At 61.0% G+C, this 16,913-nt stretch overlaps 1 protein-coding gene across 1 annotated transcript in view; it reads left to right on the forward strand.

Moving 5' to 3' along the window:
* Positions 1-16,913, forward strand: part of LRP5 (LDL receptor related protein 5) — a 96,965-nt gene that overhangs the window by 43,307 nt on the left and 36,745 nt on the right. Inside the window, exons 6-7 of the mRNA XM_045066029.1 lie at positions 9,849-10,245; positions 11,578-11,749. Coding sequence (XP_044921964.1) covers positions 9,849-10,245; positions 11,578-11,749 — 569 coding nt within the window. The remainder of the gene's footprint in view (positions 1-9,848; positions 10,246-11,577; positions 11,750-16,913) is intronic.

Here is a 16,913-nt window from a genome sequence, read left to right on the forward strand (position 1 = left end):
GCTAAAAACAGCAGTAGCGGGGCCTTATTTGGGAGTTCCCACCGTCACCCGAGCAAGCCCATGGCCCCCCTCGCTCCGGGGGCGGCTCCTTGTGGGACAAGCCCCTGTTGTGACTTTTGTTCCTGGGCATTCCTCCCCGCCAGGGGCTTCTGGGCGGTGTGTGCCCTGCTCGGGGCTGAGTGACCTGGGCAGGTGACTTGCTGGGGCTATGTCCAGGGCACGTGGCTTCACTGCCCCGCGGGGAGGGGACGGGGCAGGCTGCCACCCTGTTTTGTGCCCTCCACCGTGGCTGCTTGTTGGGGCGGGTGGGAGGCTCGGACTTCGTGATTTACGGGTCTGCCTGCCGCACCTCGCCAAGAAGTAGTTTTAACAGATGTTTGCAGGGACAGGAAACAGAAGGACGAGGGGATGTGGGGGCCGAGGTGGGGGGTAGGGGGTGGAGGAACAGAGGCGTCACTGTCGGGTCTGACGGGCAGACTGACAACCGGGCCGATGTCTCACAGCCCCTCACGTCCATCCGTCTCTCTGGGTGGATTAGCCGAGGCTCGGGGCCGAGGAATAAGGGGCGCGTTTGTTCCCAGTCTGGCTGTCTTGTCACTTATCAGGGAAGTAGGTCAAAGGGAAAAGAAAGGAGGCCCTTGTGGCCGGGGCCGCCGCCGCCCGGGCCGTGATTGGCGGTGACTCTGCAAACAGAAGGCAGCTGCTGTTCTCAGCCACGGACCGTGAGTTTTTAATAGCAAGGAAATCAGATTGCACAGTCCCAGGAAATGGTGTCACAAGTCCAGGCACTAACTTTTTTTTTTTCGTTTTCTTCGGGAAACGGAGGTGTAACTTGCAGACAGTAAAATGCAGAGTCTAAGTGTCCACTGTGATTCGCTTTGACAGTCACGCACGTCTGCCTCGCTCCCACCCCCGTCCGGATGCAGAATGCTTCCAGCTCCCAGAACGTTCCCGGGGGCCCGCGGCAGACCCCCCCACCCCGCCGGGGCAGCCCCCGCCTGACTTCCGTCACCATGGATTAGCTTGGCTGTTCTGCAGCGCCCCAGAAACGGAACCGCACGGCGTGTGCTCCTTTGTGTCTGAGCCCGAAGACTAACTTCTAAATCTAATAAAAGAGGAGAGGGGAGCATGCCCTATTCTTAGAAAGAGAAAACTGTCATCCCAGGGCCCGGCGAGACCGGGTGGCGCCTCCCGGGTGCCCCGCGTCCCCCGATGGAGAGCGACGCCGCAGTCGCTCCCTGCGCTGGCCCCAGCCACCCCCCCCCCCCCCCCCGCAGCCTGTGCAGTGTTCCCTTGCTGGCCCAGCCGGGTCCAGCTCCAGCCCGGCCCCAGAGCTCAGGCGGCTTCTGTCGTCTGCGGAGTCAGGTTCTGGGCCCGAGGTCCAGGCCCTTGGTGAAGCCATCGGCTGCAGGAGAAAGGCCTCACCTGGCCCAGCCCTGTCGGCCACGTGCCCCTCGTGCCCGCTCTGGCTTTGGGGACGGCTGCAGGTCCTCTGTCTTGGTTCCATGGACCGTGGCCCGGCACGTTTACCCTCTCCAGTTTGCAGAGCCCTGGAAGCAGTGAGCTGGTGGCTCGTGTGCTAGGCCGACGCCCGGGCCTCTGGCATGTCCTCAGACGCCTGCCACCCCTCCAGGAGATGCGTTATGATGCGCTCCCTTGTCCCCCGCACAGGAGGGATCCTGGCTTCCCACGGGACCAGTGTCAGGCCCAGGAAGAATGCTGGGAGTGTGGACACGGTGACTTCCAGAGCATCTGCTATGGCAAGCGCTGAGGTTTTTTGGTCGTCCTGGCCCCAGGACTTGGCTGACTGCACCCTTGTCCCCTTTTTGCTACTCCTGGTTAGGTGGGAATTGGGATCTGATTGGCTGTGACCTGGTGACATGCAGGGTCTTCCCGTCTCACTGACCTGGGAGTGTCAAACAGGCTCATGTCTCCTAATGAACCTTATAAACCCTGAGGTGCTTGGGCACCAGGCTGGCTGGCTCTGTCGGCTAAGCATCCGAACACGACCTCTCACCTCAGGTCTTGATCTCAGGGTTGTGAGTTCAAGCCCCACGTCAGGCAATATACAAGGCATGGAGCCTATTTTAAAACAACCAAACCAGACAAAACGCTGTATGGTGCAGTGCCCTTGAGTTAGGGTAAACCATGTGAACCCTGGTACCCCCCTTCACCCCCAGCCTCCTCCGTGGTTTTGGCCTCACTGCCGGGTTACGGTGCCCGGTAACACCAGGGCCTCACAGGAGCTGGTCCGAGGGGCTGGGGCCGGCTGCTTTGGAGGTTTAGGCAGCCAGAGCTTAAGCAAGGCCCCAGAGGAAGGGATGGAGGCAGGATTTGGACCAAGCAGCCTGCCCCAAGGGAGCTTTCCTGGGCAGTGCAGAGGGGGGCGTGGCTGCCACCACCTCCAGGAGCTGCAGGACAGGATGTCATCAGAGGAAGACTATGGGACGCGGGCAGTGTGCCTGGGCTCGGGAAGGCACTCTGTGTGCTTTTTTTTTCCTTCTTTTTTTTGTAAGATTTTAATTATTTGAGAGAGTGAGGGAGAGCGTGAGCAAGGGGAAAGGGGGAGAAGGCCCTAATGCGGGGCTCGGTCCCAGGCCTCTGGGCGCACACCGGAGCCAAAGGCAGGCACTTAACCTGCCGAGCTAGCCGGGCGCGCTCTGTGTGATTGTTTTGAAAGACCTGAGCCACATGCCCAGAGAGGTGGGGTCGGGCTTTCTCCCTGTGGGTCTCCGACTGTTTCATGTCATCCGACCCCGCGTCCCCCTGTTTCAGGCTCCCAGTCGCCCACCTTTAATTGGTCCAATCAGCTGTCCTTTGTTCACGAGTCTCTCAAGGCCCTCTGGGCTGGGTCATGAGCCTTCAGGGTGCATCTCTGCGGCTGTAGCTCAAAGAGAATGTGGCCTGAGGCCGGTCCCCGGGGCGGGCTCTGGGCCGCTGGGAGGGGGACCTGTGCGAGGGCTGTGGCCTTGGGCTCAGAGACTCACTGACTGTCACACGACCTCCCGGGCTCCCTGGGGAGCCTTCGCCACTCCTGATTCTTACCTGTGAGGACACAGAGGTCAAGTTGCTCACCCCAGGTGGCTCAGTGAGGAACTATGGCTGGGGGCTGCAGTTGGGTGTGACCTTCGGGCTGGGTGGCGAGCAGTCCCTGAGGGGCAGGGGGAAGGGCAGGTGGCAGAGGACCATGGCTGACCCCTGGCTGCGGGGGAACAAGGGGGTCGGGAGGCTGACACTGACCTCGCTGCCCTGGCTGCTCCAGGTCTCAAGGCAGAGGAGTGACTCCCCCATTTTATTGCTGTGCAGATGGAGGCCCAGACTCTGGGCCGAGGCGATAGCCTGCCACGGACTCACGGGAGGCCCGGGGTGGGTCCCGCAGACAGACAGCTGCTCGGGCCTCTGGTTTCCAGTGGAGCCAGTGCCTGGCCCAGCCACTTCCCCTGTGGTCACTCGGCACGGCCTTCTGGGCCAGGGCGCCGGGCTGTGGTCTCAGCGCCTGTCCAACAGCTTACCCCAGGGGGCCATGGGGAAATTTAATCAATTGCTGAAAAACAAAAATAAGTTGGCTGCGGACCAGCTGTGAAGCTGTTTATGGCCTCAGAGACGGTAGCGCGGAGGGCGGGCTGCGCTGGGACCTGGCTCTGCCCGTGCGAGGTCCGGGGTGGGGGCGGGTAGGGAGCGGGGTTGGGGCCAAATGGGGGCGGGAGGCTCCTCATCCTGAGTCCAGCACGAGGAAGCCGGTGGAAGGACCGACTGGGGTGGTGCGAGCCTTCGGGTGGGGGCCCGTCCTCTCTTGGAGACGCAGCTGGTTCAGTGGGGACAGTTGTGACGTCCGCTCTGCCTGCTGGAAAGGCTGGGCCCCGATGCTAGGTGCCGGGGTGGGGGGAACGCGGGCCTTGGGGCCGCCGCCTCTCTCCTCTGTTGATTTGGTCAGTCCACATCCTGGAACGTGTGGTTTTGCTCATCGTGAAAAATCCTTTCCCATGTTGGGGAGCAGAGGGGATAAACCGTAAGATCTTCCAGGATTCCCTGCTGGACCACCCGGCAGGGGCCTCTCCTCCTCCTGGGCTACGGGGGAGGGACTGCGGCTCCACTGCCCCCCCACCCCGCCCCATCCCTCCTCTTGGTTCTTCCCTCCTGTTTGGCTCAGGCCAAATAGGTCAGCCCTGCGTGGCCACTCCATTCCCGCTGGTCGCCTGGTCAGACAGCCTTGTCGTGCCGAGCCCAGCCCCTCCCCCCATCGCCGAACCGCGAGGCCTCTCCGCATCAACCCAGGCACCATGTTTTAAAGTCTTGATGTTTTCTGGTTGAAAAGTAACATTCGTGATCACTCTTGAAAGGAGGACATCCCACAAAATAACAGAAAATAAAAGCACCCGCAATGTGGCCGCCCAGATGTGACACTCTCCTGTCCCCTCTGCTTGCGTTCAGATCTGGGTTGGCACGAGTCCCTCATCGTGTGGGGGCCCCGCCGTGCCCGACCTCCTCCACCGCCTGCCGGGCGTTTCCTCCCCCAGCCCTGTCCCCGAGCCCGGTGCTCTCGTGGGCTCTTTTCGCTGTTCCCAGGTTGTGGGGTATGAACGGTGCCACAGGCCCTTTCCTGCGGGTTTGGGTTTTGCTGTGATCGAGAGGCCTCGGGGACCCTCCCCAGCCAGGAATCTGCTTGTGTGTCCAGCGGCTGCTTCAGGCTGGGCTTGCAGAGGGGAAACTGGAGGGTCACGGGGTCCCCGAGCCACACTGCCGTCCAGGAAGCGTGGGCCGGGCACAGTCCTCCGGGAGGCGGGGGCCCTGCTGCAGCCGTGCTGAGCGGCTGGCCTTTTCCCCTCTGGAATCCTCTTCAGGTCACCCGTCTCTTCTGGTTGTTGCTGAGGTCTGGGTGGTTTTTTCTCTCGACTTGGACGCCTTTCAGTGAACTTAAATGAGGCATAGACTTTGCCTTGTATGGCTGTTTTAGGTTTCAGGAAAATCGAGCAGGGGCTCCCGAGAGTTCCTGTGACCCTGCTCGCCCTCCTGACATGGCTTCCACTGTGATTAGGACGGGCCGTCGCCTGTTGTGAAAGGCACACATGAGGGCCGGGGACCCACAGCCTCGCTCGGCCGGAGGGCCACATGGCTCCCCACCTGCTTTTGTGCGACTATTTTTGCAGGGTTGAAAAGAGACTCACAAGAAGAATGTTTTGTGACATGGAAAAGGATAGGGCATTCGAATTTTGGTGTCCCTCCATGAAGCCCGGCCCACAGAGGCGGGTCCCTTACAGCACACGTGTGCAGACCCCGCCGGAGACCAGAAGGAAGACCGGGAATGGACCAAAGATAGTCACTGGGGACATCTGCGTGTGTTTCCTGCCAGGGAGGAGGCTCTTGTTTGTCTTGTGGCTGGGCCCCTGCTGCACGGAGAGCGTGGTTTGCACGAGGCTGCCCTGAAGACTGCAACGGGCGCAGTGCTGTCCCAGCGTCCAGCGTGCACGGCGCATGTGGGCCAGCCCGGTTCCCGTCCATCCCGGCTGCAGCAGTGACCCTGTGCGCTCTGGAGGTCCCCCCGGCCCTTGGACCTGCCTGTCCTTCCACAGAACCTTTCCTCTCACCTCTGCTCCCCACCGCTTGTGGGGTGTATCGTGTCCCCCAAAAAGACGTGTTGAGTTCCCGGAACCTGTGAATGGGCCCTGACTCGGAAACAGGGTCTCTGCAGGTAGAACCGAGTTATGATAAGGTCCTCCTGGAGTCGGGTGGGCCCTGAGTCCAATGACTAGTGACCTTTATAAGAAGGAAATGGAGACCCAGAGACGCCAGAGAGGAGGCCATGTGAAGACAGACAGGGGTTGGAGTGGTGAAAACACAGGCCAAGAAACATCTGGGTCTTGCTGGTAACCACCAGAAGCTGAAAGAGCCAAGGACGTCTCCAGAGCCTTCAGGGGGAGCATGGGCCTGCCAGCACCTGGGGCATTTACTTCTGGCCTCAGAACCGTGGAGTCCGTTTCCGCCGTTACGAGGCGCCCCTCCCCCCGTCTGCGCTGATGGGTTACGGCAGCTTTCTCCTGCATCGCGCCTGCTCCGTGTAACCCACGGGACGGTGCCCTGCGATGGAAGCCAGCTTGGTCCGGAGGGACGTTGGCGGGCAGGGATGGTGTTGAACTTGCCGCGCCTGTGACTCTGGGCCATCCCTCGGGTCTGCTTTTGTGTTCTGAGAACACCCGCTGCCAGGAAGGCTGTGCCCTGGCCTGGCCTGGGGTCCGTGCCCTGCGCTTGGCCTCGGGACAGGGGCGCTGCCCTTCTTTCCTGCGCTTGTGCGTGCAGGGAGGAAGGGGAGAGGTCAGGAGTCCGCCTGAAGGAGGCTCCAGGGACGGCTGCCCCGCCGGCGAGGGGAAGGTTTCACTTTCCTAGGCAGCCCCGTGGGGCAGGCTGTTTGTTTGAACAACCCCAAAGAAAGCCATTTGGCCAACTGTTAGTTTCTAACCAATTTACTTCCTTGGTGTTTAAACAAACCCCTACCCAGAATCCGTGTCTGGTCCCAGGGAAGGGGGTGGCCTCCCCTCCTCCTGGCCCGGCCCAGTGCCCGACACCCACCCAGGGAGCCCGAGGCCAGGGCTGCCGCTCAGACCTGGCTGCAGACAGCCCTGGAGGTCCCCTGGGAGCGGGAGCCTCGGCGAGTGGCCCACGGAGCCCAGGCAGGGAGATCTCTCTCTGCAGCTGCCCCCCCCCCGCCCCCACCCCGCCGCGGGCCTGGTCCTGGACAGAGAGCTGGGCTGGGCTGGGGCTCTCACCCGCGGGTCCCCGTCTTCCAGGCCAAGCTCAAATAAAAACTTCAAAGGCTCTGCAGCCCAAGGGGTGTCAGACATTCCCCCCCAGAGTCAATTATCACCTACAGATTTATCCTGGCATTTAATTACTGCCTTAGTCACAGAGACTTAAGAGACGGCTGATAATGGGGTTCCTTGGCCGTGGGGTGTGCTGGAGGCTTTGTTTTGACCTGGTTGATGGAGGGCTGGGGTCCATGATGGCTCTGTGCCCCTCGGGGACACTCTGCTGGAGTCTAGTACACGGTCACAGCTGCACGAATCTGAGGTTCTTGGAGCCGGAGGCCAGGATTCCCCCGTCTCAGCTGGTCCCTTACAGGCCCACCTGTAACTCCCGCTCTGCTTCCTAGCACCCGTTCACGGACGTTCTTCCTCCCCGAAGGGCTCTGCCCTGTGTGTGTGACCCTAGGAGCACCGGCGGGGCCCGGGGGATCCTGTGCCTGTCCACCTCCGCCCCCAGTTCCTGGTCTAAAGTAGCTGCCGCAGAGAGAGACCTGGTTGGGGGGGCCGAGCCAGCCGCCCAGTGGCGCACCAGCACCGGGCTTCCTGCGTGTGCCATCTGGTGAAAGTCAAGTGTTTGCGGGGCCTTTTTTTCCCACTTGCTCCTGTAGACCCTTGCGCGGGGAGCTTAACCTCTCTGTGCCTTGAGTTCCTCATCAGTAAAATGGGATGTAGTTGTACCTCTGAGATGGCGTGAGGCTCACACTATTTTAGGTGATTGTGTCTGGAGGACCCCAGGAACGGGGATGGGGAAACAGGTGCTACAGGTGTTTTGTGGGGCACCCGGGTGGCTCGGTCAGTCAGACGTCCGACTCTTGATTTTGGCTCAGGTCATGATCTCAGGGTCGTGAGAGTGAGCCCTGTGTCCGGCTCTGTGCTCAGCAAGCAGTCTGCTTGGTATTCCCTCTCCCTCTGCCCCTTCCTCCCGCGCGTGCTCTTTCTCGAATTAAAAAAAAAAAAAAAAAAAAAGATCTTAAAAAAAAATGTATTTTGGGACAGAGCATTGGTTCCTCTCAGGGACCAGTGTTTTCTCTGGGGAGGAAGTCCCGCTTGAGGTCACGTGCGGTTTGACACACACCCTTCCGCCTTGCACGGTGAGCTGCCCTGGCCTCCACTCGGGAGCCCGACGACAGCCTCTTCGGATGGGTCTTGTAGACACCCTCTTGGGACGGGGCTCTTCCTGGACGTGCCCTGCAGGGGCATCCCCTGTCCCTCCATCATGGGAGATGAAGCCAGAGCCTTTCCCGGAGTTTGGTTTTATGGTTCCCTTGATGTCAGAGCCAGAAAGAAACTCACACACCAGCAGGTTGGGCTGATTCTTCAGTGTAAATGGGGAGACCAGAGCCTGGAGAAGGTTAGAGACCTGTGCAGAGTCACACAGAGATTTCGGCCCTGCGTTCTCCTGGCTTGTCTAAGGACGTCAGCACCTGCCCTGGGTGCGGCCCGGGGTCTGCAGAGAGCCGAGGAGGCATGTGCACAAATCCCAGTGAAACATTAAGTGTGGTGCCCATGCAGTGTGTGTGTGTGTGTGTGCGGCCAGCCCATCCACTGGGGTAAGGGTGGTAGGAAGGCTTCCTGGAGGAGGAGGGGGAGGTGTGGGACCTGGGCCTTGAAGGACAGGTCAGATAACAGAACATTTTGGGAAGAGAGCCCCAAGGAAGACAATTTGTTAAAATTCAGAGTTCCCCTCCCCTCCTTCCAGTGCACACCATATCAAGGCCAAATCTGAATTTGGGTCTCGGAGTTTCCAAAGCAGTCAGGCACTTGGGGTGCCTTCTGGGCACAGCCTGCCTCAGTTTCCCAGGCCTGGGCTCAGAGAACTAGTGCTGTCATGTGTCGCCCTCTAGTGGAGGAATTGGGTGATGAGCTGTGCACCTCGGAGCGAGGATTCCCCGTCCCACCCTTACTTGAAATGCAGGTCAGGGGACCCCAGGTGGACTCTGCGAGGCACTGGGCTCCGAGGGCTCTGCCACTGGGGCAAGAAGTTGGCACCAGGCGCCGGAGAGGGTCTGCTGTCTGAGGGCTGTGGCTTGACCAGGCAGCTGCCTGCAGAGCTGGGTCTGGGGGCCTGAGGTTGACGGATGTGCCTGGCTGGTTCTGTCCCTGTCCCCATCCTGCGTTGCTACATAACTTGAGGCAGGTCCTTCCCCATTCTGGGCCTTTCCTCAGACCAGGCAAGTGGTCCCAAAGTTCCGGAAGGGGTCTCTGGGCCTAAACTTGGCTCTGCAAGTCCTTGAGACCAGAAGAGGCCAGAGTGAATGAGGGGACAAGGACCCAGCTCTGCGGGAGGGCACACAGCCTCCAGGGGTGTCCTGGTCAGGGTTGGGGAGTGCCATGAGGCTCCCTGTGCTGTTTGTCCTGGAAGTTCCAACAAATCCCAGCAGGGAGGGTCCAGGATGGGGTTGAGATGTTAACCCTGCTGGGGTGGCAGAGGGAGCCCGGGGCACCTGCCCCCCGGTGCTTGCCCTCGTCAGTGAGAGAGTCACGTGGGAAGGAATCAGACCGTGCAGTGAAGGTGGCATGAAGCTGCCTTGGAGGGGTGAGCGGGGTTGGGGGGGGCTCATGAGGAAATGGCATCTGAGCTGAGCCGTGAAGGGGGAGCACGTGGAAGGTGCGGCCCAGTGGGGGCTTTGAGAAGTGTGGCTGCCAGTGGTGGTCTGGAGCCCAGTGTTTCCGTGGGACCTGCATCTGGCACTGGTTTGTGGCCAGGAGAGGAGCTTGCAGGGGCGAAGGGACACTGAGTATGAAGCAGCTCTTCCATGGTGGTGGAGGTCAGGTGGCTGTGTGGCTTTCGGCTGGTTGCTTGACCTCTCTGTGCCTACATGGTCTCCTCGATACTATGACGATACAAACAGTGCTGGCCTCCTAGAGCCCTCAGGGGGATGAGCTAGTGACCACAGAGGAGGGTCACAGCGAGTGTTACCTACGGTCACCGGTGGCTGCGCGGAAGCTCTGACCCTGGGGGCTGGCAGAGCCCCTCCCTGCCATGCCCAGCGCAGGCCTGGTCCACTGTCCTGCTGCCGGCCTCTGACCCCACCGCATGTGCTCCCTCAGGAGCTGAGGAGGTGCTGCTGCTGGCCCGGCGGACGGATCTGCGGAGGATCTCGCTGGACACACCGGACTTCACCGACATCGTGCTGCAGGTTGATGACATCCGACATGCCATTGCCATCGACTACGACCCGCTGGAGGGCTATGTCTACTGGACGGACGACGAGGTGCGGGCCATCCGCAGGGCGTACCTGGATGGGTCAGGCGCACAGACGCTGGTCAACACCGAGATCAATGACCCCGACGGCATCGCGGTTGACTGGGTGGCCCGCAACCTCTACTGGACGGACACAGGCACCGACCGCATCGAGGTGACACGTCTCAATGGCACCTCCCGCAAGATCCTGGTGTCCGAGGACCTGGACGAGCCCCGGGCCATTGTGCTGCACCCTGTGATGGGGTAAGCGGGGTGGGGTGGGGGGGGTTGGACCTCCAACCTGGTGGTGGGGGCTGGGAACCAGGCCACCAGAAGTGAGAGATACTAGCATCTCTGGAACTTTTGCCGGCATCAGAATGCCCCCAGAGGAGGCTTGTTAAGATGCAGGTGGCGGGGCCCCTTCCCGGAATTCTGATTCAGGAGGTCTGGGGCAGGGCCTGGGAACCTGAATTTCTCATAAGCTCCCCCCGGGGATGCTGCTGCTGGTCCAGGGCCCAGACTTTGCAATGCTATGATGTCGTGTACGTGGGTACCAGGCCTGGAGAGCTGGGGGGAGTCTTTCCAGGGGCCTCACCCTTCTCACCTGTGAAGCGGAATGCTTCACCAGGGTGGTTTCTAGGCTGATGATGGGATGTACTTAACGGCCTTTCCTGAGCATTGCACACGGGGAAGCTTTACCTCCTCCTCTCTCCCCCGGAGGTGGGTACAGTCGTAGAGTAGAGGACACTGAATCCCAGAGAGGTTAGGGGACTCACCTAAGGTCACACAGCAGGATGCTGAGATTGGACCAGGCAGTGTGGCTCCAACTTTCCATTTTGGGATTCTGTGAAAACAGCTCGTCTGTCGATGTAGGAGCCTTTCGGAGAAACTTTGCAGCTCAGAGCCCCTTCCTGGGGCTCATGACCAACAACGGGAAAGTGGTGGGGGGAGGAGGAAGAGTTGGAGCTCCTGGCGGTGGAGCCAGGGCTGCAGGGGGAGCCTCTGGCCCTCTGTGCCCGGTGCCGCGTGGTATCCCGGAGACAGCCTGGAGGAGGAGCTGGAAAGACAGGAGGGGGACCTGGGAGCTGTGCCTTGTGGGGACTAGCAGAGCCGCAGCGGTTGTAACCATGGTCCCTGGCGGGGGCTGTCAGGTGCTGCTCAGAGGTGCAAAACCACGGACACCCACTCAAGGTGCCTGCTGGCAGAGCTGGGCCTCGTGGCCCGTCTGCCCGTGGAGCCTGCGCTTTGTGCACAGGAGCCCTTCGGCTCTTTGAGGAAGGTTCCACTCCACGTGGGCCCCCTGCCTGGTGCTCGGCCCTCCGGCCATGGGTCTCCCAGCACATCTGCTGTCCACCCACCTGCAGGACAGGAGAAGGGTCCCACCTGCTCCCTTCGAGTTCCAGGATGCCGGGTTGTGAAGCCCATGCTGTGGGCACCCCCGTTTCCTGTGGAGCCCCTGGTCCCGCGTGTGGGGGGCTTGGCGCTCATGTGGGCAGGGAGCCAGCACTGCGTGTGCACCCTTCAGCATGGGGAGGGTGTTGTCCTCGGCCCTGGGGACGGGCCGGACAGCGTCAAGGACATGTGCTTCCCCTCCAGCCTCATGTACTGGACAGACTGGGGGGAGAACCCCAAAATCGAGCGCGCTAACCTGGATGGACAGGAGCGGCACATCCTGGTGAACACGTCCCTCGGGTGGCCCAACGGCTTGGCCCTGGACCTGCAGGAGGGAAAACTGTACTGGGGAGATGCCAAGACGGACAAAATCGAGGTGAGTCCTCCCCGCCGGTGGACGCTGGTTCCCGAAGCTGTTTAACGAAGGTCGTGCTGCCTGGCACAGCCCAGCAGGCCTGGAGGCCCTGGAGCCCATGACCTGTACCAGGCGGGCAGCGGATGGATGCCTGTGCTCTGCTGGGTTTTTTTTTAAGATTTTATTTTTTTAGAGAGAGAGAGAGCGCATGCTCTCCTGTGTGTGTGTGTGTGTGTGTGTGTGTGTGTGTGCGCGCGCGCGCGCGCGCGCGAGCCAGGGGGTGGGCAGAGGGAGAGAGAATCCCAACAGTCCCCACACTGAGCGCAGAGCCCGACGCGGGGCTCGGTCTCATGACCCTGAGATCGTGACCTGAGCCAAAATCAGGAGTCGGTCGCTTGACCCACTGAGCCCCTGTGCTCTGCATTTTGGCCAAATAGGATCCTCGAAAAAATAGTCTATTAGGATACTTTTCCAACATGCAGGAGGCCTGTAAGGAGCCGTGTGGCCGAGTGAACCCCGTCGCAGGGCACTGCGCTTGTGTGAGAGGTTTTCGGAGGGAGCTGGGTGAAGGACACACGGGAGCTCCTTGAGTGACTTCTTGTGTGACTTCAACTATTTCAAAAACAAAATCTCCGTCTTTAAATTTACTTCTTTATTTGAGAGAATGTGCGTGCTCGCCAGCTAGCAGGGGTGGGGGAAGGGTCAGGGAAGGGGAGAGAGGGAATCCCAAGCAGACTCCCTGCTGAGCATGGAGGCCGATGTAGGGCTCGATCTTACGACCCTGAGATCATGACCTGAGCCAAAATCAAGAGTGTCGGTTGCTTAACCCAGGTGTCCCTCGTAACACAAAATCTTAGTGAAAACTCACACACATGTGCCCACCATGCAGCGTAAGACAAAAAAATCTTACCAACGTGGTGGCAGCCAGGTGACCACCATTCTGAATCTGGTGACGCGTTCCCAAGGCGTTTTCTCTTGCCAGGTGGATGTGTCCCGGAACGGAGCGTCATCCTGTTCTGTGTGATTCCGTGTGATTAATTTAAGCGATGTGCAGATGTGTTCTTTGGCAACTTGCTCTTTGCTCGTGGGTGTACTTTTTGGAGGTGCTCCGGAGACAGTCGTTCGATTCGTCCCCACAGCAGGGAAGTCCCCGACGTATGTGCCTGTCCTCGGTGTGGACGCCTCCCCTCAGGGCTGGTCACATCACTGCTTACGGACCACTCACCTGGGGGTAAACTTCGCTCCTCTCTTGGCTTCGGGGGGAGCCACCCACCAGGCAGCTTGCCAGGGGAGGGCGGGAGCAGGGAGACGGACGTGCGTCTGGGTCGCAGGGTTTCATGCCACGCTCCTGGACAGGGGCTCTGGGCTGAGTAGGTGCCTCTTCCGCCCAAGTCGCTGTCCAAGTGGCCAGTTCCTGCTGGATTCCCTACAGACGACCCTGTTGCTAAAGGGAGTTTCCCTCGAGCCTCTGAGCCTGAAGGCACGACCCTTGTCTCCCTTGTGGTCAGCCAAGAAGGCTTCGCCCCGGGACCCCACCCGCCCCCGGGAGCAGCTGGGGGGCTGGGGACGTGTGTGTCGGCTGACGCTGCCGGACACGTAACAGGCGTGGCTCCGTGTACTCCCGCGGTGGGGTGCTGGGGCCCTTTACTGTGGGAACACACGTGACCAATGATGGCCGTTTTAACCATTTTAAAGTGTGCCGTTCAGCGGCCTCTCCCGCAGTCACAGCTGAACCCCAGCAGCCACAGCCGCTGCCCCGTTCCAGAACGTTTCGTCACCCGAGACCCCGTGCCCACTAAGCAGCCAGGCCTGGTCTCCGCTCCCCGCAGCAGCCCCCAGCACCCACGGATCTCCTGTGGTCCCCGTGGCTGGCTGTCCCAGAGGTTTCATGCGCGTGTGGTCCTTCGGCGCGCAGCCTTCCGTGCCGGGCTTCCTCGCGCCGCGCGTTGTTTCTGGAGTTTATCCTCACGGCGGCATCTGTCCTCGTTTCGTTTTTACGGCCTATGACCCTGGGCACCTGGACGGACCGTGCTGTGCAGCGTCTGTTGACGGGCATTTGCGTTCTCCCCCCACCTCCGTGGCTGCCGTGAGCGAGGCTGTCAAGGGCACCGCGTGCTAGTTTTGTCTGCGCGCCTGTTACTTCTCCGGGGAGCACCCGGAGGCGCCGAACTGCTGGGCCACGTGGGGTTTCACGCGTGGTTCACGGACGCGCCGTCAGAGTGCTCTGCGGTGTGCTCCCTCCACGCTCTCTGTCCTCGGCAGCGCGTGTTCTCTCTGCACAGCCTTGGCCGCTGGAATATTCCACACCCTTTATCCTGCTGGGCGCTCGGGGGTGTCCCTGGCTTTGACGGGCATTTTCCCGATGACGGGCGAAAGGTTGTTTGTCCCCCAAGCGTACTTGGAGGTGTGTGGCGTGGTTCCCACTCGTGGATGAGAAGCTGAGGTCCAGGAGGACGGTACCTTGCTCAAGGTCACGTGGCAAGTGGGTGGGTTTTGGTTTTCCACGTTTAGAACCAATCCTCAGACAAAGCCCTAAGACAGCGTCAGGTTTCCAGACAGAATCTAAACGTTATCCTCTTGGTAACCGCTAAGTAGAAGGGACAGAAGTCAGGAGGCGCGAGGCTGGGGACAGGTAGGAGCGCGGTTTCGAGGGTAACCGACCAAGGAAGACGGTCTGTCACGGTAGCGTGAGGAGAGGGAGGGCCCGGAGTCAGGGACGGAGTCTTCACCTGCACGGGGCCACGCAGGCAGACCAGGAACGCCTGCGCAGAGCGTGTTATCTGTTTGGAGCTAATCCCCGGAGAGTGTGAAGAGAGACGCTACAGAATTAGAATTGGGGAATCTTTGATCAGGCCGACTTGGGAAATGCAGGTGTGTCGGTGTTCTCAAACTACATGCCTGAGGGTCCCTTTCCCTTTCTTTCCCCGCCTTGGCTCTGGTGGCACACACTTTGGGAATGCCGACCCCGGCGGAGCCCGTCGCTGCCACTTCGCACACATCCAGGGCTGACCCTAGCTGCGGGGTTTGTGCCGGGCACCCCTCCACCCCTGCCCCGGGGGCGGTGGGGGGGCGCTGCTCACATGCATGGACGTGGAGACCGTCCTCCACGTAAGCAGCCTGTCTTCTCCCCGCAGTGGGGATGCCCCAGGCGAGTGTTGTGCTGGCTTCTCGGACTCTAGCATTCTTTCAGTGGGGACATACCCCAGACACAGGTGTGAACATTTTGGAGGTGGCCCAAGCGTGCTAGGGGCCTTGCCTCCACGTCCCTGCTGTGGCCTCTCGGCCCTCGCTCTCGGGCCCCGGAGTTTGCTGCCGAGCCCCTGCGGAGTGCCAGCTCTGTTCCAGGTTCCTGGGCCGGCTCGGTATGTGTGCCCAACAGCTGTTCCTCTGCTGTGCCCCTCGGGACCATGCTTTGGATCAGGCCACAGGCTTCATGCTGACGGTCATGGAGGTTCCCCGGGGCTTCCAGGGGGAACTGCTGAGGGACCAGGGGCTGTGTTTACTTTCCAGTTTCCAGGTGGGAGGGATGGTCTGGGGAGGAATAAACCAGGCTAGGGCAGCAACAGGACATGCTTCTAGCCGTGGTGACGTTTCCCAGAAGTGACGCCCAATGACAATGGAACGGCCGGGCCAGGTGCTAAGGAGCCGGAGTGCTGGCCTCGGGCCTACCTCGCCCAGTTGCCTTTGATGGGGAGGATGGATTTTGTGCAGCCTGGCTGTGTGCTTGGCCTGGCTCTGAACGCAGAGGGAAGGCTCTGGAAGAAAGGAGCTGCAGGGGCGCCTGGGTGGCTCAGTGGTTTGGGCTGCTGCCTTCGGCTTGGGTCATGATCTCAGGGTCCTGGGATCGAGCCCCGCATCGGGCTCTCTGCTCCGCAGGAAGCCTGCTTCCCTCTCTCTCTCTCTCTCTCTGCCTGCCTCTCTGCCTACTTGTGATCTCTGTCTGTCAAATAAATAAATAAAATCTTTAAAAAAAAAAAAAAGAAAAGAAAAGAAAGGAGCTGCAGACAGTGACAAACGGGCTGTCCCTTTGAAGAGGTAATCGGGCTCCCGTGTCCCACCCACCAGGCCCCCGAGAAGGACTTTCTAGGGCAGCTGCGGCTAAACCCTGGATGAACCAGGAGGAGAACAAAGGTCTGGAAGGGCCGGGCTGGTGACGCGGGGATTCATCTGGATGGCATTAGTGGCATGGATGCGACTTAGGGGACAGGCCGAATTGCGGGCATGTCTGGGCTGCCCTGCAGGTGGGCCCTCCTGTCGGCCTTGTCTGTGACAGCTGTCCTGCACATCAGGTCCAGGCCAGCCCCTCGGCTGGCCGGCTAGCTGCCATCGTGACCTTTGGGAGTTGCAGGGTGGCTCCCCCCGGTGGGGCTGGCTCAGGCTGCTCACTCTGGGAGGCGCCGGACTTCCCTCCTGCAGGCTGGAACCATGTGGGGTGGGTGGGGGCTGAGGTCCGTGGACACAGAGGGGAATCGGGGGGCCGTGTCCACGGACCTCAGCCCCCACCCTTACCCCTCCCCCAGCTGCCTCTGCTGCGTGTCGCACCCTCCTGGGCTAGGAATTCCCTGGGACACCTCCTAACCCATCTTCCGGAGTCTAGAGCCCTGGGGCCCAGCCCTCCCACGACCCCAGCCACGCCCTCAGGACCGGCCTCCTGTACTCCCCCCCACCCTGCGGGGCTCCCCACCCTGAAAACACTTGCCCTGCTCCTCCGACCATAGGCCTTAGGTCTCGTGTCACAGGGGTCAGCCGGATTCATAAAAGCCCCTCGGACTTGCTGTCTGCCTGAGCTTCTCTAACCAGTGGCTGCCGCGGCCCTGCACTTCTCTGTCCGCTCTTGGCAGACGCTGGGCTCTTCCTGCCTCTGTCCCTGCTGCTTGGCAGACACCAGGCTCGTGACGGCCCAGCGTGGGCCCCCCTTCCCCCCAACCCCGGGCAGCTCCTTCCCTCCCGAGTGCCCTCCGAGTCCACGTGCCCAGCCGCCCCCAGCCCCCTCCCTCGGAAGCCGAGAGTTCCCCCTGCCACATGCCCCAGTCTCCTGCATGGGGAAGACTCGCCTTCTCCAGAATGCTGACATCCCGGTTCCCACCTGAAGGCCACGTCTCCCGGCCGGAAGCCACAGCACCTTCGAGACCGGGCCAGTGCTCGTGCTCCGGATTGGCTGCCGGGTCCCCAGCACCATCATCGT

Source organism: Mustela putorius, unplaced genomic scaffold (assembly GCF_011764305.1).
Source record: "Mustela putorius furo isolate JIRA1106 unplaced genomic scaffold, ASM1176430v1.1 tig00000127_pilon_pilon_pilon, whole genome shotgun sequence".
Taxonomy (NCBI): domain Eukaryota; kingdom Metazoa; phylum Chordata; class Mammalia; order Carnivora; family Mustelidae; genus Mustela; species Mustela putorius.